The sequence below is a fragment of the Lampris incognitus genome, chromosome 1 (genome assembly GCF_029633865.1).
Source record: "Lampris incognitus isolate fLamInc1 chromosome 1, fLamInc1.hap2, whole genome shotgun sequence".
NCBI classification, from domain to species: domain Eukaryota; kingdom Metazoa; phylum Chordata; class Actinopteri; order Lampriformes; family Lampridae; genus Lampris; species Lampris incognitus.
In genome coordinates this window covers 13,223,636-13,246,793 of record NC_079211.1, presented here as the reverse complement: position 1 = coordinate 13,246,793, position 23,158 = coordinate 13,223,636, and the positions used below count along the sequence as shown (strand labels likewise).

The following is a 23,158-nucleotide window of genomic DNA, read 5'->3' as shown; positions in this document are numbered from 1 at the left end:
TTTTCTCTCTCTCCTGCGATGGGACTACTTTGGTATAGAACTACCATTTATAATACTATACATTTGTTCATTATGTAAAGACTTACATTTCCCTTTGAAAGACTCCCTTTTCAGACTCATCTGCCATCTTTTTTCTTCTTCTTTTTTTTTTGTCTGCGCAACCTACAACGCACACATCAGTGAGAAAGTCTCTTAAACAAAGCTTCGTCTTCTACAGATGGAGTCGTGTGTTTGTCGGGCCACAGAGGACCTGTCTCTCTCTCTCTCTCTCTCCCTCTCTCTCTCTCCCTCTCTCTCTCTCTCTCTCTCTCCCTCCCTCCACTTACAACTGATGCTCGTGTAAGAAGGAGGCGCTGCCCCCGTTGCTGGACGTTTGCTGCCCGGGTGAGGAGAAGCTCGCCAGGGGAATGACTTTGACGGGGTCCTCTTTCTTACTACCGCAGTGTCTGTCCAGGGTGTTGTAGAACTGCGGCCGGTTGATCCCTTTGTCCAGTTCGTCTTTTTTGGGCACGGATCTGCCAAGGGTGTGGCGGCCATCCATTACCCCCATGCTGCTCATGTTGCCTTTGTCTCCCCGGGCCCAGCTCTGCTGGAAGCCGAAGGAGGGCAGGGTACCAGCTGTGATGTTCACGGCGGCGGCGGTGGTGGGGACAGACGTGGGGCTGTGGCTGTCCTGAGATTGGAACTGGGCCAGAGCTGGGGGCATCCAGCAGCTGTCTGAATGGCCCAGGATCAGACACTCCTGGGTGCAGGTCTCGGAGGCCTCAGCTAGGGCTTTCTGCAGGTTCACCTCGATGGCTGTTCAGCAAGAGATAGAAAAGAGAAAGAAGAGAGAGAGAGAGACATGGTTAATTCAAGAGGGCTGAGTTCATGATGCAGCAAGTGTAGGTGACATGCACCAACTTTTTTTTTTACCCCCCCTTTTCTCCCCAGTTGTACTTGGCCAACTACCCCACTCTTCTGAGCCGTCCTGGTTGCTGCCCCACCCCCTCTGCCGATCCGGGGAGGGCTGCAAACTACCACATGCCTCCTCCAATACATGTGGAGTCACCAGCCGCTTCCTTTCACCTGACAGTGAGGAGTTTCGCCAGGGGGACGAAGCACGTGGGAGGATCACAGTATTCCCCCCAGTCCCCCCCGAACAGGCACCCCGGCCGACCAGGGGAGGCGCTAGTGTAGCGACCCGGATACATACCCGCAGACACGGCCAGTTGTGTCTAAATGGGACACCCGACCAAGCCGGAGGTATCATGGGGATTTGAACAGCCGATCCCCGTGTTGGTAGGCAACGGAATAGACCGCCGCGCCACCCGGATGCCCCACGCACCAACTTTCACACGACTACTCTTGAAAGCAAGGAACGAAATCGTGAATCAAAAAGCAAACAGAACAAAGTTGTCGTCTCATCAGCGGTTGACCCGCAAAAAATGTCTGCCTTTTAGCAAAATGAAAGCCAGTGATAAATGTTTCATTTCATCTTGTAATGAGAAAAACACCAACAGAGCATTAAATTTCCATTGGTATTCCCATGGCTCTGTCTGTTTACCTACAATATGCAATGAATTCCCCGTAGCTTAATTATGGTTAGCAAAAAATGTCTCGCTGTTTGTGTCTCGGATTGGCTTTACGGTATTAAATATTTAATGAACATCTTCACAAAGCCTTGTTTTTTTGTTAATCACTGTCACCGCGGCACACCTTTAAACCCGTTTGATCTCGCCGACGACACAATAAATCTGGTCGAGGACGGCAATCCAAATGGCGGAACGCCGCGCGAGATAACGCGTTGTCTCGGTATCCGCGAGGCGAGCGTATTTATATACCCGGCTCGAGGAGCGGTGAGTACAGTTAATTGTGACCGTATTTGACTCGCATGCGAGGGAAAGGGAGGGAAACGCTGGGGGGGGGGAAAGCGAGTGAACAGGCGAGCCGGCGAGGCTAAGCACTCCAACTATCTTATCACATTATGCCCGCCCCGGCGCCACATGTGGAATGAGTCAGGGACAAGGCCTCAGCATTGAGCCCCGGCAATAAAGCCTGTCAAGCCAGATAATTAGAATGTAAAACAGTATGCAGCAAGGCAACCGGGGGCCCGTGGTGTTATGTTTCCTGGGCTATGCAACAGAAAAGAAAGGGCCCTCGTTCGAACATCACATCGCTCCTCAAGGCCTCCGCTTCGAGCCGTCGCATCGAAATAATTTAACATATTTGCATAAGTAAAAACGCTATCAATAATTGAGCGGTCGACGGGCCCGCACGCACGGCGGAGCCCGTTTCCTCAAACCCCCCCTCCACCGCGCGCGCGCCTGCAAGTTCTTGCACGCTCCGTTTGGTTCCGTTCCCAACACGTCACCGGCTCTCCGACGACGCCCCTCGCCACCTTTTTTTTATTGTTTTCATGCCGTCCTGCAAAATTAGAATGAATATTCCGATTACGCCGGTGATATCAAGCCAAACTCCCCCGAAACTATCTAGAACAGGGTAATACGCCTCTCCCCCACTTCCTTTCTTCCGGTTTTTCACCGGCAGTGCAGATTGAATACAACAGCGTCAACTTTAATTATGAGAGTGGTGTCTGAAAATGAATCGCCTGGTATAAATTGAGAGATATATTTGGAGTGCCCACATGGAGTCAAATCTGTCCTCTCCATATTGAACTGGAGCCTTGGAGCAGGAGTGTATAAATCCCCTGGGCGGTAAACGTGTCACCTTTCAGAGGGTCACTAACTTCATTAAAGCAAAAATGGATGCTGCTCACTCATTCTCTGAGCTAGCACAATAGGGCCGAGCCAAGTCCTTGCCATTCTCTACCGCAATCTTTCTCTGAGGTTTTCCTTTTTCCTTTCTTTTTTTTTTTTGCTGTTGTTGATGCCTTTTCAAGGTATTGCCTTTTTGATGGGATAATATTATTAGCATAGACTTGCTATTCCACAAGCAAGCATATCGACAGCCAGACACACACACACACACACACACACACACACACACACACACACACACACACACACACAAGCCTCCCCTCGACGGCCTGCCCGACTGTAACTGCTTGCTGCAGACAATGGAGAGAGGCTGTCGGTGATGTACGCTACATGCAAGGCATTCAGAGGCTGTGCGGGTAAAACCCGTGTCAACTCACGGCAGTGCAGTGTCAACAGCTCCGAGTGTGCCCGAATTTGGCGTGCAACATTTCATGTTAACAAACTTCCTCAAATCACTCAACCCTAATTTATTATTATTATTACATTATTTTTGGGCTTGGGAAGGTGTGTGTGTGTGTTTGGGAGGAGGGGGGGGGGGCATGGTGGCAGTAGGGAGTGTGGGGGGGGCATGGTGGTGGTAGGTGGAGTGTGTATGTGTGTGTGGGGGCATAGTGGCGATAGGAGGGAGTGTGTGTGTGTGGGGGGGCATGGTGCTAGTAGAAAGTGTGTGTATGTGGGGGGCATGGTGGGGGTAGGGAGTGTGTGTGGGGGGGCATGGTGGTGTTAGGGTGTGTGCGGGGGGGGCATGGTGGTGGAAGGAGTGTATGTGTGGGGGTGCATGGTGGCGGTAGGAGTGTGTGTGGGGGGGGGCATGGTGGTGGAAGGAGTGTGTGTGTGGGGGGGCATTGTGGTGGAAGGAGTGTATGTGTGGGGGGGCATTGTGGCGGTAGGAGTGTGTGTGGGGGGGGGCATGGTGGCGGTAGGAGTGTGTGTGTGGGGGGGCATGGTGGCGGTAGGAGTGTGTGTGTGGGGGGGCATGGTGGCGGTAGGAGTGTGTGTGTGGGGGGGCATGGTGGCGGTAGGAGTGTGTGTGTGGGGGGGCATGGTGGTGGAAGGAGTGTGTGTGGGGGGGGCATGGTGGTGGAAGGAGTGTGTGTGTGGGGGGGCATGGTGGTGGAAGGAGTGTGTGTGTGGGGGGACCTGGTGGTGGTAGGGAGTGTGTGTGTGGGGGGACCTGGTGGTGGTAGGGAGTGTGTGTGTGGGGGGGCATGGTGGCGGTAGGAGTGTGTGTGTGGGGGGGCATGGTGGTGGAAGGAGTGTGTGTGTGGGGGGGCATGGTGGTGGAAGGAGTGTGTGTGTGGGGGGGCATGGTGGTGGAAGGAGTGTGTGTGTGGGGGGGCATGGTGGTGGAAGGAGTGTGTGTGTGGGGGGGACCTGGTGGTGGTAGGGAGTGTGTGTGTGGGGGGGGCATTGTGGATGTAGGGAGTGTGTGTGTGGGGGGGCATGGTGGCGGTAGGAGTGTGTGTGTGGGGGGGCATGGTGGTGTTAGGGTGTGTGCGGGGGGGGCATGGTGGCGGTAGGAGTGTGTGTGTGGGGGGGCATGGTGGTGGAAGGAGTGTGTGTGTGGGGGGGGACCTGGTGGTGGTAGGGAGTGTGTGTGTGGGGGGGCATGGTGGTGGTAGGGAGTGTGTGTGTGGGGGGGCATGGTGGTGGAAGGAGTGTGTGTGTGTGGGGGGACCTGGTGGTGGTAGGGAGTGTGTGTGTGTGGGGGGCATGGTGATGTAGGGAGTGTGTGCGGGGGGGGGGGCGTTGTAGGGGTAGGGAGTGTGGAGGGGGGAGGGGCTGGCATGGCTTAAGTGATACCGCTGACAATTCTGCTTTCGTCAGCTAGCGGTGTGGTGCAGCTCATGTGCGATGCTGCCACTGTTTGTATTCAGGGAGAAGCAACTGGACCCCACGGAGCTTTCTGGAAGACTCACACATCAGCGATGCCACGGATCTCCCGGTGCTACGGATGTTCTCCTCCGCATTCTCTTCAAGCAAACCCCAATGGCAGACGAGAGGGGTTAATGGCAAACAATGGAGAATAATAAACAGCACTAGCGGATTTCAGGCTAATATCTTTCCAAATGATTCATCTTGATTGACGCCCCGATCGACTTGGCGTCCGGTGCAGATTCCTGCGCTAGTGCTCTGAATAATCAACCACTGTTGCTCCCAGAAACTCGGTGGTATTCCATTCATGTCTTCAGCTGATTCAAAATACCCTGCAGGCTAATATGACTGCGAGATCAGAAGGCGAGCTATTATCCATGTTCTCGTAGTGTTTCCCAAGACATCCGACGGGGCCGCGGTCATAAGGTGCCTTGCTGAGCCTAAGATCTCAGGCAAGGTCAATACTGTAGTGGTAGCCCTTCGGCAATGCCGTTCTGCAACATCAACACATCTCGGGGCCTGCCAGAGATCGAACGCCGCCGCATCCACCTTCAGCTGACCTTCCATCCATGGAGCAAAACCTAACAGCTTACATAAACATGGCTGCGAGTACGGGAAAGGTACAACACCGCTATACGGCATACTGTGTGGCATGGAAAGCTTGCCATATCCATATTTTCCTGGACTGTTTATACATTCAAGACCAGATACCACAGTAGGTCCAAGTGTTGCTTTTTTACGCATCAGATTGACCCAACACAGCTACATATCTGCAACATAGGCATCTGAAATCTTGCATCATGAAAGTGATAACTTTTAATATTTTGAAATACTTGATGTATAGTCAGATAATGCTGTGACTATTTATGGTGATGCAATATCAAGAAACACGCATCTCCGTACTTTTTTCTTTTTCCTTCACCCCGTAACGTAGTAAGTGTTCAACTTGGTTGTTTTTTTTCCCCTTCCTTCCTTGACATGAAATCTAATGATACAATTGCAACCTTGACAACAAGAAAAAGTGACACTCACGCAGCTTGCCAACATGTAAGCTAGCCAACGGAGGCTTTCCGCCGCTCGTTCTCCAGCTGCCGCTGAGTCGGGTGCAGGGGAGTATGTAGAATGATGGCTGGTGATGTTTAGTGACAGAGCTAGTTACATCTTGATAAGCTCTGCATACAAGCCTGGGCACATATAATTCAACCCATTACGGCAGCATGCACAAACTCATTACCGCTAATTAAGAGGATAATTGCTTATACCTACAATAACGCACGATTCCTTGAACGACGACCGGAAAGGTGGGCCGCAGGAGCCCCAGACCCAAACTGTACCATGTCAGATGGAGAAAATATTTCAGTGTGTTCGCTTGACACCTTTAGCTTTGAACGCCATTTGTGGAGAATTTAAATATCTATAAACTGGAATTAAATCTGAAAATATATTGCTGTGACTATCAATTATATGGGGTTTACATATGGAAGATCAAAATGTAAGTTTTATTTATTTCAAATATACCATATATATATTTCCCCCCTTTTTCTCCCCAATTGTTGTATCTGGCCAATTACCCCACTCTTCTGAGCCATCCTGGTTGTGCTCCAACCCCCCTCTGCTGATCCGGGGAGGGCTGCAGACTACCACATGTCCCCTCCGATACATGTGGAGTCACCAGCCGCTTCTTTTCACCTGACAGTGCGGAGTTTCGCCAGGGGGAAGTAGCACGTGGGATGATAACGCTATTCCTCCCACTTCCCCCTCCCCGCTGAAAAGGCACCCCGACTGCAGAGGGGGCGCTAGTGCAGCGACCAGGATGACATACCCACATCTGGCTTCCCACCTGTGGGCACGGCCAATTGTGTCTTTAGGGATGCCCGACTAAGCCGGAGGTAACACGGGGACTCGAACTGGCGATCCCCGTGTTGGTAGGCAATGGAATAGACTGCCGCGCCACCCGGACACCCCCCATGATTTTATATTTAATACCAGAATGTAATTATGCCACGTGAGGGGAAAAAAACAGCCATGGATATGCCCAGTGAAGTGACACCTACTTCACTGTCCTCTCAATGTCAGAAAATTCAAGTTCAACAGTTTTAATGGCGTAGAAAGGAAATGTGAAGGGGTTAGTCCAGCTTTATGAGGTGTTTTAGAGCAGCGATCTGTGCTCTTGCGGACAGCCGTGTGAATATCGACAAGTGCTAGCGCTGCTGGAGCCATTTCGGTTGCTTAAACATTATCATTGTCATATTATGCGTTCTCGTATGATAGCGACTGATTGGAAACAGAGCGAGCGGGAGAGAGAGAGAGAGAGAGAGAGAGAGAGAGAGAGGAAGTGCATCAGCACGGTCGGTGTCTGGAGAGAGTCGGGTAGAAATGCGAGACTGAGGATTGTGTCAAACAAATGGAATTTGAAAGGAAATAATTGGGTTTGTAATTACCAAGACTTTATCACTACATTCAGCCTTACACCCACTCCACATGTACAATCTGGATAAGCAAATGGATGGTCATTAATAATAATAGAGCTATTAAAAAACCCCTGTGCAAAAAAAAAAAAATTACCGAGAGGTGCCATTTCTTTCACCACACCGCTCTGATAATCATCATGTGGAGGAGAAACTCATGTTGGACTTCCACAGAATCACAAATAAACGGCGGTCATCTTTACATGCCCGATCAAGCTCCCCCTATAGCTTACACCCACGAGACCGCGCCGTTGTTTGAAAGGGAGGCACTTACTGTGGAAGAGCTCATTTTGATGTTTTCACTTGAACATTTTGATAAAATCAGCGGAGGTGGCTTTCGAGGGAAGCGTTGAGCAAAAAAAAAAAAAGCGATATAACAAACGGTTATAGACTAAGTACCGAGTATCCAACACCTTAGCAATCTTCTTCTGCTTCTCTCGGCTGCTCCCGTTAGGGGTCGCCACAGCGGATCATCCGTTTCCATCTCTTCCTGTCCTCTGCATCTTCCTCTGTCACACCAGCCACCTGCATGTCCTCCCTCACCACATCCGTAAACCTCCTCTTTTGGCCTTCCTCTTTTCCTCTTCCCTGGCAGCTCCATATTCAGCATCCTTCTCCCAATATACCCAGCATCTCTCCTCCACACATGTCCAAGCCATCTCAAACTTGCCTCTGTCGCCAAACCGTCCAACCTGAGCTGTCCCTCTAATATACTAGTTCCTGATCCTGTCCATCTTCGTCACTCCCGACGTAAATCTTAGCATCTTCAAGTCTGCCACCTCCAGCTCCGCCTCCTGTCTTTTCGTCAGTGCCACCGTTTCCAAACCACACAACATAGCTGGTCTTAACAGCTAAACAATGAAATTCAAATAAACTGGCCTGCAGACCGGTTGTCAGAACTGGGTTCTGCAGTATCTTGGTGCAGAACCTGAGCCCAAGAGATATCTCCAGCTGTTATATCTGCATGCCAAACTCAACCTCTGATGCTTTTATCATGCAGGAGGTTACAGTCACCGGCAAGAGCAATAAGAGCTGTCATTGTCACCGGTGACAAGGGCGCGGGGCAGAAGTAAATATTCCAACTGTAGCAATAAAACCCGGCACGTCCCTCAGAAGACGGAGCAGGACCGTGTCACCGAGGTCAACAGTACCATGTTGGAAGGCTGACATGTGTTAAGATCTATAATGAGCCATGTCGGGGCAGACGGCTTGTCAAGGCTCACATCCAGAAAGACAGTGAGATAGACTCTGAAGTGATTTAGTGGGAAAAGGAGAATTACACAATCCACTTCAAAGCTGCTTCCAATCTTCATCCGAGGGATCGGCCCCACGAATCAGAGGCAGGATCAGCATCGCGTCGGATGATAAATAATACTCGATGATGGTGCGGCTTATTGTGTCTATTCTCTTCCTTTGCGCTTCGTTTTTTTTCTTTTCTTCTTTTCACTCTGCAAAAACAAATTCTGCCGGATGTAATGAATGGCCTTCTTTTAACGCAGACAATGCAGCCCAGATAAACGGGGGGGGGGGAGAGGGGGGACGCCCATATATAAACTCCCCACTAATTACATTTGATGCATTTACTGAGACGCCTCTGACAAAGACCAAGCAGCCTCCGAGCCGCATCCGCATCTATCAGAACTTGTGGGACCTATAGAGTTTTTCTCCCACAATCCATCTGGCCTTGTCTCCTCCTGACCTCTTTCGCTTTCCTCGTGTTTGACCCATTGTAACTGAAAGTAATTGCCGGCAGAAAACAACATCTAATGATTACTTTATCAGCGAGTCTGAGACGGAGTGAAAAGTCGCAGACAGGTACTTTCAACAAAAAGAGGAGGTCTTTTTTTTTCTCCCTCCCCCCCCCCCCCTCCCTCGACACACAATTTCAGACAACAAAGAATATTATTGACTCGGTCGAGATTAGAACACCAAAACAAATAACAAAGCACGGAGAGAGGACAAAGAGCACAAAAGGAGAAAAGATCTCCCGAACAGCCTGGCGCCAAGAACTCGCCGCTCCTCTTTTTGTTGCCATTGATTAAAAAATGTGTTGTGGGTCGAGGCGCCCGCGTCTCCGCTAAGCCTACACAACAACAAAACAGTGTATGAACTTAATTGAATGTAAATCGCTTATTTCTCGCTCCCTCTCGATGAGGCGGAGTCATCACCTCCAACTTCAAACCCACCCGCCACCACCGCCACCCCCACCCCCACCCAGCATTTTCTAAAGACGGACCTCCACGTCGACAACCACAATGGTGCGATTTCCATCAGTGGAGAGTCTCGAACGCAGGAGGTCGGTGGAACACAGCAATTCCCTCTTGACTTTGTGTGTGTCTGTGTGTGCGTGTGTGCGTTACAGTGGTTGATTGCATCTCCTTCATTATGGATGGACCACTGTTGGGATGGGCCTCACTAGCTGAGGACAAGACGGCGGTGTCAGCAGCAACACAATCAGAGCCGGCCAAATAACCAGCATGGGCCAGATATTTGAGAGGTGCAAACACCATAACAATCTGCAATCAGCACTCATCACAATATTGGCACACAGAGGACGAGGCGCTTAGTTGCTATAGGGGGTAGACAGCAAAACACAGCACGACATTTACACGCACACAACCACACACACACACTAAGAAAAACCCACCAAAAAACCAGCCACATCTAATTTAAAGTCAAAGGTCAAGAACCAGCGTCCTTTCGCGTTCTTCAATAGCGGCCACGATGTCTAGGCAAAGAGACAAGTCCTCTGAGCACTCGGCCCCATTTTAATGTGGCGAGTTTGTGTTAGCTCTTGTCTAGCTCGGAAAATGTCCAGCTAAATGCAGCCCACTTTTGGACCAAACGTTTTGATTGGCTATAAAGTCGTTTTGTCTCGCCCAAATGACTTTTTTTTTTAGGGGGGGGGGGAACCCTCTCCCTTTTCTCCCCAACTGCATCTGGCCAACCACCCCACTCGTCCGAGCCATCCCGGTCGCTGCTTCACCCCCTTTGCTGCTCCAGGGAGGGCTGCAGACTACCACATGCCTCCTCCGATACATGTGGAGTCGCCATCCGCTTCTTTTCACCTGACAGTGAGGAGTTTCGCCAGGGGGACATAGCGTGTGGGAGGATCACGCTATTCCCCCCAGTCCCCCCCCCCCTGAACAGGCACCCCGACCGACCAGAGGAGGCGCTAGTGCAGCGACCAGGACACATACCCACATCCGGCTTCCCACCTGCAGACATAGCCAATTGTGTCTGTGGGGACGCCGGACCAAGTCGGAGGTAACATGGCGATTCGAACCGGCGATCCCCGTGTTAGTAGGCAACGGAATAGAATGCCACACTACCCGGACACCCATTCGCCCAAACAACTTTAACTGCTTAAAGCCATCCTGGCTAAAACTGGCTAAATGTGATTGAAAAGTGAAAGTCTTACGTCTCAGCCTAAATGGCCACTACCAAAACAAAAAAAACTAGTAGTATTATAGCACAGTGCACCGACTTTTAAACTGTGTAACTTAATGTAAGGCTAATTTGTGATATTGGGCTATACAAATAAAATTGCCTTGACTTGACTTGACTTGCATTGTGTATCCGCCACATTGAAGCTGGTGCTAAGAGATGTGCCTCATTGTATATTTATCGTTGTGAAATGAACACGAATCACCATTAAAGTGAATTGCATGCACATGAATGGAAATCTTTGCAATATAGTGCAAATAATGGCCAATCTTGGAAATGAGAGGGAACAGAGTGCAGCATGGGTAGGACTGAAAAAATATATATATTGGAGGGGGTAATGTAAATGGACCGACTATGTCTCTCATTTGTGAACGGGTCTCCTTGTTCTGTGCAGAGCTCTGACTCTGTCCTGCAAACGTACATGTTATTCAGCCTCGTAAACTCTGATTCTGAACAGAAACCATGGCTCGTTCAAAGCACAAGGGCATTTGTTTCTATAGCGACGACCATGTATGCCAACGGAGGACATCTGGAGGGACGACGCTGGATATTGTATCGCAGGATAACTGGATGCTACAGAAAACACTAAATAAGATCATGGAAATAAAGCACGAGGCCCTCTGCCTCACAAAATGGAGGATACTTAAGAGACAATCTGTGCTGCAGCCAACGCCATGCTACACCCTGTGTCATATAACAAGCAGATTCATCACGGTGACCCATTGCCCCCAATTATTATGGAAAACAAGAACGAATCAAATTAACATTGGGGAAGCTCTGGGATCTGGATGCCTGTCGGTGGAGCCGATGGATTCAGGGGGATGAGAAAAGCGGGTAATAAACAAGATGCCACTGCATATGCCATATATCTTGGAGTCATTGATGATTAGCTCTGTTTTCCCTTAGCCATACATTACTGTTATTGCCTCCGTGGCCCGGCAGACAGGGAGTGGATACAAAGGAATTGTTGGAGTCCATCTTTCAACTGATAACTGGCAGGCTGAAAACAAGGCAGCACCGGCGGCGGCATGATTTCAGTGCATGAGTGATCTGAGCACGGTGGAAATTGTAATCTCTTATATGACACAGCCGAGAGGAAGACCTGCTGTACAGTCTGTGTTGTTTTCCCCATTCAATCTCCCTTGGTTCATTTTTATGTGCGTAACTGAGCGCAGGTATGTGGGTTTGTGGTAATTTGTTTTGTTTAAACACAACTATAAGTGTTTAGTCTAGTCGTAAAAAATGGGATCAGTGGTTAACAGGCAACGATTTGGGCTACAGCAGGCGATGATATTGTAACAGTGTACGACCGAGGATGTGTAGACTCGCTAGCCCGTTGGCTAACGGGCCCGACCCTTTAGTTGACTGGTTAGCGCAGTCGCCCTCGGTGCGGGGAACCCAGGTTCGATCCCGCCTGCTCCCTGAATTCCCGCCACAATATAAATGTGCACGCTATATAAAGTCTACATGGAAGGGGAAGTCGGGCATGTCATTTTTTCCCCCTCTTCTCTTTCTCTTTCTAGTGTTGCACATATTTTGAGGACAGCTTAGGCATGCCTGTTGACTGTATCGAGGATGAGTTACAGTCATTAGTGCCGAGCAAATTTATCAGTGTGTTGTGTAATGCGCTAAAAGTTTTAACATGAGGGGCAGGCTCGCTGCAGATCCCCCTGTGCATGTCCAATTTAAAGGTTTTCCTTTCCGAGGCAGTGCAGACCCTCCTCTGGGGACAACTATTAATTTTTCACTGAAACCTCCCCTGAATAATAAATTCTGTCCTATTTATATGCCGTGATAAGTCCACTGAATGTCTAAAAAGGGGGTTATCATTAGTAGGGTTGAGGCTTTCAGGGAAAGACCTGTTCCTGCTTAACATGTTTAATTCATCCACGCTGTCGTGTTCTTGAAAGGGGGGAAGAAAAGTCACACAATGTTTCACTGCATGAAACCAGACACGAGTGGCACATTCAATAAATCACAGCTTTCCCTTCGCTGTTTTGATGTTGACTGTCACAGCCCCCCCCCCCAAACACCAGCCCCACTGAAGGTTCAGATATATGCATTTTACTCCTCCCCGGGCCGAGGCTGACAGATGCACTCGCTCACCAAAATCACAGAGGTACTCAGTGGTTTGTGTTAATGCCTTTGTCACTACACATTTGATTTGGGGTGCGCTGAATGCAGACCTTGTCAAATAAATGTCATCAGGGTGAAAGAGAAAGACGGGGGAAAAAACGAGAGAGAGAGGGAGAGAGGGAAGAGAGCGAGAGAGAGATTGGGGAACTGGATTTGCACACTGGATGCACAACATATTCTCTATTCTACGTGTCGGCTCCTCGGGCTCCTGTCTTCTCAGCGTTTTCAAATGTTAGGATGACCGGCTGACTTTGATTCAGGGTTAATTTTGCTGCTTTTACTACCAAGTAGTGCTGGCTTATATGGAGACTGGCGATATGCAGAATATGATGATGATGATTTATTTCGAACACGTAAATAAGCAGGATTTAACATACAGATAAGCCATTGCCAATAATCTGAAGTGATCAACAAATCCACACATCAAACTCAGCGAACAAATCTCCATATGCCTCAGATTATATGTTACACATTGGAAAAGGAGTAGGAGGAAGTATACATTTATTTTTTTCCTACACCTCCTTATCTACTCTTAAGTTAATTCAGCTACCCGAACTCTTTAGATTTCAAAAAAAAATTAGAAATAAATTAAATTATTAATTATAGGTCCCACAATTAATTAAAAAAATTTAAATTGTTTTTACATTTTCTAAAATTTTTACATTTTTAAAATGATCTCAAACTCACCACTGTACTGTATAGTTCAAATCCAATGCAAGTTATGCTGCACTATACAAACTCAACTGCTGTGAACAATAAGAGAAAAAAGACACAAACACATCAAAAACACGAGAAAGAAAATCACATCCTAATGACGTGTACCAAGAATAAACAGATCTCTGTATCATGATGACATTCATGATATCCAAACACCGTGTTTAGGAATCCAGCTGAAGTCCTTCACGTTCAAGTGTTCGGTAATATCAAGTGTAAAATCAATCCAAAACTATTTTTCAAATAATATTCCCTCAAGTATTTCAGACCTCATTTTATGAGATATCTTCGGTAATACGTCCTTCCTTATCGTCGATTTACACAACTGGGTATCTCAATAGGCTATTTCATCTTCATACCATTCCCAGTACCTCTATTGCCCAGCCGTACTATCAAAATACCCATTTCTCTGACAAAAGAATTATTCGAATATCTCATCAAATAAACTGCCATGAAGCTTAAATGACAAAAACCAGTAACCAAAGCTTCACTAATGATTACTATTTTTGTTAACTTTCATTCACATTGATTACACATGGCTGTGTTTTGCCAACTATGATGGCAAAAATAAACCGAACTAAATAAATAATGATAATAATCTGCTTTTATGCTGCTAGTTCTATGTTGTCCTTAATGGAGTACAAGTGTGTAAGACTCGGTTTGTACAACAGTAGCACCTTTTTGTCACGAGGCAATTATCCCGCTGCTACTTTGTAACCTTGTCTCAAAGGTAAGCTCTTGTGGCAGGAAGATCTGACAATGGGATGCAGCACATTTTCCTGCTAAAACGAGGTGTCTGAATAGGAAAATATATAAATAAAAGAGAGGCAGACGAAACTAGGTTCACTGATTGTGCTCGGGTTGTGATGATGAAGAGAATGCTCCAGTGGCCAGCATATCTCACTAAGGACGAGCCAATGGAAATAGCCATGCGACTCCTTTGCTCTGGAGACTGCTGGCAACCCATTGACCTCAATGTCTTTTATACTGTTTAGCCCAGAGCACTAACAATCAGATATTAACACTCCGCGCCTTTGATTTGTGTCCCCATCAGACCCCGAGGACTCTCGTCAACATCTGTCCTGCGGTCCCATCCTCTTTATGTCAGTCGTTTCGCCCGCCTCTGACCCCGCAAACACCCACACAGTGGCAAGGCTTTGTCATATTTTTCTGCCTGGCATCCAGTATGGGCTATAATGTCGAGATGTCTCAGCAGAGCCTGGGGATGGCATGGAGAGACAGGGAATTTGCAGGGGCGGGCGGGGGGGGGGTCTTGAATGTCACTGACATGTTGGGGTGTTTGTAGAATTGTGGGGGGAAAGTGCCAGGGCTCCCTGGCTCATCACCATTTCCTCTGCTATGATGACATCACTACAGCCAATCCCTGCCTGTGGTTTATTTCAAGCCACGGTACGTGTGTCTGACTGAGTGTGTTTATGTGGTGCACGTACATACACGCATGCACACACACACACATACACACACACACACATACACACACACACACTCTCTCTCTCTCTCTCTCTCTCTCTGCAATGCACTGTACCAAGGCTCCAATATCCATCTCTATGATAATTTCCTATTCACTATGAGCAAAGACAGCACACTGATACAATTCATTTCCCCATTATTAACTGGTGCGGAAGTATCGGGCCAAGCAGAAGTGACTTTGCTTCAGTCCCTAGGAGTGGTAGTGTTTGTTTTACGGGTGGAAGGACAAGGCTACTCGTACTGGGTAGATTGTTCGGCAGTCCATGTATCTGTGGTGATATACTTGCCCCAGGACAAGATTAGTTCCCAGGGCTTTACAGTTGGGGGCCCATTGAATGACTTATTTTATGTGAGACCCTAATTTTCAAACCTATTGGTCATCATGAGAGATAGTTACCTTCCCTGAGAAAATAAATTGTTGTGGCTACCTCCCTGGGTTTTATAGCGAAGCTTGCAGTATACTGCTGCCTTTTTGCGTCTCATGTTCGAGTTTCACAAATGACATCCACTGTCAAGTTCAGTCAATCACAGTGACATCCAATTCTCAAGAACTGATGAGTTGCCACTGGTCTGCCGTTTTTTATCTAGGTTGAGGTTCTCTTTTTTTATTATTTTTCTTCATCCATGAACACCCTCCCCATCCTGATATTGCTAATTATGTCAACCTATCAGGTAGACAATTTCATTTTCAATTAAAACTCATCTCCTTCAATAACCTTGGGGCAGTGACATGGCTGCTCTCTCATTCCCTGGCACTTCCTCTGGCAGTTATTGATGTCGTTTAAGAGGAAATTTCAACTCAACTTGAACCCGACTTTACTGAATCCATGCACACCAAAATCCATCTTTGTCAAGGCAGATCGTGTCGGGACATGCGCCATGTATGTATTCCCCTTAATATGATAATTAAAAGGGGCCAATTAAAATCTCGAAGCAAAACTGGATGCTTTGATAAAGCCCGGTCCAGCGGTTAAAGGCAGATTTACAGCTATATGCAGTTAAGCTGTCTGACCAGCATGAGTTATGAATTTTTATGCTTCGATGTTATCATTTTACAGTGAGAAGCACCGGTTTGAAAAAACAATGCATGAGAAGAATTTATAAAAATTACGTGTACTTTTTTTACAAGTGAAAATATATGCTGTCAGCACATCAAACATTGTCTGTGAGTTACAGTACAAATACGTTCTGCAAAGTCGACAACATATACATAAAGAAGAGGGATATATTATGCTTACCCCTTCCCCAAATTGGTGTCTTTGATTGCCCCCTTTTCTCAAAAGACGTACTCTCAGGTTTACTTGTAAAGAAACAGGACTGCTCTTATTTATTTATTTATTTGGTCTTTTCCCCCCCAATTGTATCCGTCCAATTACCCCACTCTTCTGAGCCGTCCCGGTCACTGCTCCACCCCCTCTGCTGATCCGGGGAGGGCTGCAGACTACCACACGCCTCCTCCCATACATGTGGAGTCGCCAGCCGCTTCTTTTCACCTGACAGTGAGGAGTTTCGCCAGGGGGACGTAGCGTGTGGGAGGATGAAGCTATCCCCTGCCCCCCCGAACAGGCGCCCCGTACGACAAGAGGAGGCGCTAGTGCAGCGACCAGGACCCATACCCACTTCCGGCTTCCCACCCGTAGACACAGCCAATTGTGACTGCAGGGATGCCCGACCAAGCCGGCGGTAACACGGGGATTTGAACTGGCAATCCCCGTGCTGACAGGCAACGGAATAGACTGCTATGCTACCAGGACTACTTTATTTTGTATATCTATATCTATCTATCTATATATATATCTATATCTATATATATATATCTATATCTATATATATATATCTATATCTATATATATATCTATCTATATATATATATATATATATATATATATATAATACTCACACACACACACACACACACACACGTGTGTGTGTGTGTGTAAAATTGTGTGTGTAAAATTGTTTCTGACTAATCGGGTGATCCTTCCTACTCAACTAGTAGGAAACCAGACAGTAAGACAACTGAAGTGATGCACCATTTCCTACAGTAGTTCTTTGATGCACACTAATGTGTATGAAGCCCTGCCAGGTAAAAAGGCTCTTTGATAAATCAAACATCTTATATGCAAAGAGTTTAGGCCTCGTTTCTAAACGAACAAATCAAAAAGCATTGTGCTGCATATGAAAATTAGGAGAAATATGCCACATACAGGCAAACCAGGATAGCACAAAAATGGGGGGGAAAGAGAGTCATGTACTGTATGTAAAAGGGAACGATTAACTGATATTGACAGCTCACGCAATCAAAGTCTACCCCCGCCAGACTTGACGCGGCGCCAATCAACGAGCGCCTCTGCCTCGTGCACGCCGCTGCGGCTGCTGCGTTTCATTTCAGAGTCGGAGGAGATGCAGCCACGGTGAATCATCAGTCAATAGCTCAGAGCTGATGGTTAATGTTGATTTATGACATTCACCCAACCAACTCCTTTCTCTCCCCCACCCCCACCCCCACCCCCACACCTATTATCTGCAATGCACAGTCAGGGTGCGAGCTAAAATCAGTGAAGGGAAAAATCAAAGCGCATGAGCTTTGTCTACAAATAAAGAGTTTCCCCCCCCCCAGAGTTAGTTATGATGCCTGTCTCACAGCGTTTTGATGTCTCTGTCTCCTTTTTGTTCCCACTGTAATCAACTAGTTCTTCACAGAAAGCTTCCTGAAACTAATGATGTGTGAGTCCTGTGTGAGAAGGCGGATCAGGCGGCACTTTAAAGACTTTGCTGTCCCTTGACCCATGAAACAATTTCAAATAGTTTGTCATGTAGAGCACAGAATAAGCCAAAACTTCTTACTTATAAATAGTTATTCTATCTCCACCATTTTTTTTCCTTTTACTCCGAATAATACAGCGAGGTTTACTTGTTGAGGTTGGAAAGTGATCACTTAAGCAGATGTGTATGTGTTAATACTGTAGCGAATTCAGGGGGCAGCCGGGAAACCGCAGCCGGGAATCGAACCTGCATAGCCCACACCATGGGTGACCGCGCTAACCAGTCAACTAAAGGGTCCGAAGGGCTAGCGAGTCTCGTCATCCGTGGTCGTTACACTACCCCCCCCCCCTTCAGGGAACGCGTCCCCGTGCTTCAGCTCCCTCACGCCTCTGGGCGCATGTGCTTCCGATGGCCTCGCGGTCTCCCCACCCCACTTCTGACAGCAGTGTAGCGAATTCAAGGGCAGCTGGGAAGCGAACCCAGGTCGCCCATGGTCGCTTCCCAGCTGCCCCTGAATTCGCTGCAGTATTAAGGTAAAGGGATGCTGGCCTTACGTTGAGCTGCAGACGGCCCTTTCTTTTTCTTTTTAAATTTATTTCTAGTTTTTCCCCTTATCCCACTTGATTAACCCAATGGCATATGGCCGGAACGCTTGTCAAATAACTCCCCTGGCTCAGGTTTCCACAGGAAGGAGATAGTCGTAACACCAGCTTCCTTCAAACTCGTGTCGGCTGCTCTCGCTATTTTACACACTTAAACCTCGCATGGATTGCATAACCTTCAGGCCGCGAAGGAGGCGTAGGGAGAATGCTTTCAGTTGCTTGGCTGCAGGCGCCCGGGTGGGCCAGAGGGGTCGCTGGAGAACGACGAGTCCCCGAACACTACACCGATCTACACCCACTATCCCTCGGGTAAGGGTGGCCTAATGAATGCCTTACCCCGTGGACGCTCTGGCCGTGACCGTTTACGGCGAGTCTGGGATACGAACCTCCCAGCCACGTGACGAGCGGGTTGCAAGAACGGCGGTTTATTCTGCTCGGCCACCAGAGCGGTGCAGAAGGCCCTTTCTAACCTAGAAACGTCCAACAGTATGAGGAACACAGGAACAAAACATGGCACTGATTTGGGTATAAGTGTGTCATCCCTTGATAAAAAAAAAAAAAAAATCTCTCTCTCTCTGTATTTTCAATCGACCACTTATTTTCTGTCTTATTACAGTGTATTTGTCTCGATTTCATCTCTCAGCCCCAGAGAGGAACGAGTCATAGGTACAGTACCATTTTATACATATCAAAATAAGTGTTGACTCATGTGACCTTCTTCTGAACAACAAAAAGGGGCAAAATATTCAACATAATTTTCGAGGATTTTCCTAAAATAGATTTTTTGTTGTGTTTGTTTCATTAACACCCCCTGCTGCCACCAACACACACACACACACACACACACAAATCAACAACAATTTATTTACCTTGGCTCTGAGAGAGTCAACACATCGTGCTCTGACTTAAAGAAGGCTGGGTGTTGGCCATCCATCTCCTTGGCAATCAGGAAAAAAAAAACTAATTTACTAATTTGCTCGCGTGTAACCCTGGCCATTTCTATTCATAATCCATTATGAAAATGTATTCAGACATAACTCCTCACTTCAAGAAAAGCCAATGAGGAAGACCGAAAATAACTCCAGGAATCACAATGTTATACGATACCGTAAAACAATAAAGGAAATACACCGCTGCATGTTCCTGTGAATGTGACACTTCTGGCAGCACATTTACCAGTGTGAATGGTGTTTAGCGCCTAGAAACTGCTAATGAAATGTTTAGCTTCGATCCCGCCTTCATTTCAGCTCTCCTCCGATTCATACTTGTCTTTCGAGAGCCAGGTGGAACAATTACCACATACAGTAGTACTTGTCACGGCCCAGCCGGTTCTTCTTTCCATTCTCATCTGAAGAAATACTATTCAGTGTCTTTATCAAACATGTGGTGAGCACCTGTTCAGGGTTTTCCACGGGAGGCCGTACATCGCGGTAACTGGCATCGGCGCATATTCCTCTCTCTTTCACTTGCGTTCTGTGCGAGCGAAGGGGCGAATAAAACGTTCGGTTCCAGTGGCGGAAGAAATTCGCATTTTCGCTTTGCATGGCTTTGGTGAACGTTGATGGAGGATGGAGGAGACTTTGATTGTTGCTGTGTCTAACCAGCCGATGTGACACGACATTGCCCGTGAAAACTACAAACTGCCCCATAAGAGAGACGCTGCCTGGCAGGCAGTGAGTCGGGAGATAAGCATTGATGGTAAATAAATGGAAAATGTATTAATGACATCAATTCATATTTCGCCGTGTACAAATATAACTTGTACACCAATGTTCTTCCCCCGTATTTGTACATGAAATTATGATAAGATGTATAAGTGAGACAATTAAGGGAAAAAGTTTATCTTTCTCTGGACTTACATGTTGCCGTCGCTAAACCAACAACCGCTCAGACTACAAACCGGCACATTTCACAGGGAACTGTCATTATTTCTCATCATTAAGGTTAATGGAGAGGAAGAATGCTATGGAACTGTCTGACTTGATAGAAGAACTTGAACTTGCAGAGAACCCCCAGGACTCCCCTCCCTTTCATTTATGTATTTAATTTTATTTAATTTTCTTCATTTTCTTTAATTGTATCCTGCCTCTTTCTTTTGTTTTATGTAGAATTTAAACGTTTCAATTAAAAAAAATGGGAAAAAACAAACTACAAACCAGCAAACTGATTTCCGTGTGCGTCACGTCCTGCACTGCCCACATTCAGCACGACAAAATAGGAATTCTGGTTGGTGCTAGAATGCATCATCTGGAGGGAGGTGGGAGGGAACTACGCTGCACATCATCAAATGCTCACAGTGGAATCGACCAATCTTATGATTGGGTAGGGGCTTGGGTAGGGGCTAGTTCAGTTTAGGAACAGCGGGAAACAGTAGATTGACGTTAGATGCAGCTCGGGCCTTCAGCCCTCGCGTGCATTCGCTCGTCCAGGACGGGATCCTCGCACCTTTACTAACCAACTCTATGTCAATGTGGATTGTAAAAAAACACACAGCTAAATAACTATAAAGCTAGCGTTAAACAATGCTAGCTAGCAACATAATCTGTGATTCCGCTGTGAGCATTTGATGACGTGCAGCGGAGTTCCCTCCCACCTCCCTCCGGATGATGCATTCTAGCACCAACCTTTCGCCTCGGCAGGTGACGGTCATTCGCCTGCATTTGTGCATGCGTGACCGTAGCCTGACACCGGTTCCTGGATGTGATGCGAACAAGCTAACAAGCGAACATCAGATTGTTTCAGTTTTCCCCAATGAAGATGTCCTAACCTGCTCCATGCGTCAGCGAACAGATGAACAACGTGTCGCTTGTTTGAAAAACCATTCGCCCTGGCTCTGTTTTTTGCTAAGTTTCACACACTTGCTCCACCTCCAACCTATTTTCATTGGTCAAAATCGACGCTGATGTCCTTGACATTTCCGTTTCCCCTCCAGTCAGCAGTGACATCCATCCATCCATTATCCAAACCGCTTATCCTGCTCTCAGCTGTCACGGGGATGCTGGAGCCTATCCCAGCAATCATTGGGCGGCAGGTGGGGAGACACCCTGGACAGGCCACCACCAGACCATCGCTAAGCTTTATAATGCTATAGCTACAAACATGTAGTCATCGTCATCATCATCATCATCAGTTCCATAACCTATGGAGGTCGTAGGAGCACAGCTGATGCCTCAACAAGTCTCTTCCACCATTCCCTATCCATCGCAGCTCTCCTCGCCTCCACTACGCTCATCTGTAGCCATTCTCCGTTGTTGTTTACCCAGTTTTTTCTCGGTATCCCTCTCTTCATAGTCCCTTCTACCAGGCCTTGCAGGATGTCCTTTGCAAGTGTCCTTTCCGTTCGGCAAACGTGCCCAAACCAGTTTAATTTCCTTTTTTTTTTTTACCATTGTCAGTAAACTATCATGGTGACCAATAGCTTCCTTAACTCTGTTCAGCACTTCAGTGTTGGTGATGTGCACTCTGTATGGGATTTGCAGCATTCTTCTATATGCTCTAAGTTCAAAGGCTTGCATTTTTTCTCCGTAGCTTTTGTTAGGGTCCAGGGTTCTGCACCGTATAGAAGAGTTGCTATTATGATGGTGCGGAGCAGTTGCATTTTTGACTTCATTCCAAGGTTTTTATCTTTCCAGATTGTGTTGAGCTTGGTCATCACGCTTGTTGCGATGGCGATTCTGCTCCTAATTTCTTTTTCCGATCTACAGTATTCGTTAATCACAGATCTGAGATATTTGAAAGACGTGACTTCCTCAAGTTTTTCGCTGCCAACGATTTCCGTGTTCTACTCTTCAATCTCTTCAGTCTCCCTCCTTGGGTGATCTTTTGTTTTCATGATTTTGCTTTTTTGAGTACTGATCAACATACCCATGTCCTTAGCCGCCTTGTCCTGTCTTCTGGTTATTTCAGCTAGTTCTTCCCTGTTGCTGGCGATTAGATCTATGACAGCTGCAAAGCGGAGGTTGGTGATTTTTCTTCCGCTGATTGTGAAAGTTGGTTCACAACCCTTCATAGCATTGCTGATGATCTCTTCAAGGAATACATTGAAAAGGCACATTGACAGTAAACAACCTTATCTCACTCCTACTGTTGTAGTGAACCAGTTGCTGAGTGTGCTGTCCACTAGCACTGTGCTTTTTGAATCTTTATAAAGAGCTTTGATAATTTGAACAAGGTGTTCGTTGATGTTATGTTTTCTCATGAGTTTCCATAGAGCCTGCTGCCACTCTGTCGAAGGCTTTCTTAAAATCAATAAAGTTGTGATGGACTTCTCGTTGGATGTTCTATAAATTTCTCACAAAGAACCCTCAAATTGAAGATTTGCTCAGTTCTGCTTCTTCAGACCTGAAACCAGCTTGTTCTTCAGCAAGAATCTGCTCAACGTGTGGTGTGATTCTCCTGAGAATGATCCTGAGCATTACCTTGCTTGCATGGCTGATTAGACTAATGGTCCTGTAGTTGCTGCATAATTTCAAGTTTCCTTTCTTTGGAAGTGGAATCAGTACGAAAGTCGTCCACTGTGTAGGCCATTTCTTCAGGCTATAAATTTTGTTGCAGACGCTAAGTAAGATTTAAGTAAGACTACAAACACGTAGTACTCTCCATAAAAAATAAAAGGAAAAAGGTGGACGGCAGGTTTCGAACTAATAAACAATCCAAAATGGACGAACGATGTAACGATCGGGGAAATTTCTACTTCGATGATAAGGTGCTATACAAATAAACTTGCCTTGCCTTGCCTTACTTCCAATGAAACCACCATAATATACGAACCTTTCATCAAAAGACAGATTAGAATTAAAGAAATATTAGACTCAAGAAAATTAACACCTGGGAACTACATGAGAAGAAATATATAATTTTCTTTAAGACCAACAACTCGACATGGGAAAGCACAACCCTC

The 23,158-nt window shown here is 47.0% G+C and overlaps 1 protein-coding gene across 1 annotated transcript in view; it reads right to left on the bottom strand.

The window, feature by feature from the left end:
• Nucleotides 1-322: 322 nt before the first annotated feature.
• Nucleotides 323-23,158, bottom strand: part of pcdh11 (protocadherin 11) — a 168,245-nt gene continuing 145,409 nt past the window's right edge. Inside the window, 1 exon segment of the mRNA XM_056286125.1 lies at nucleotides 323-798. Coding sequence (XP_056142100.1) covers nucleotides 323-798 — 476 coding nt within the window.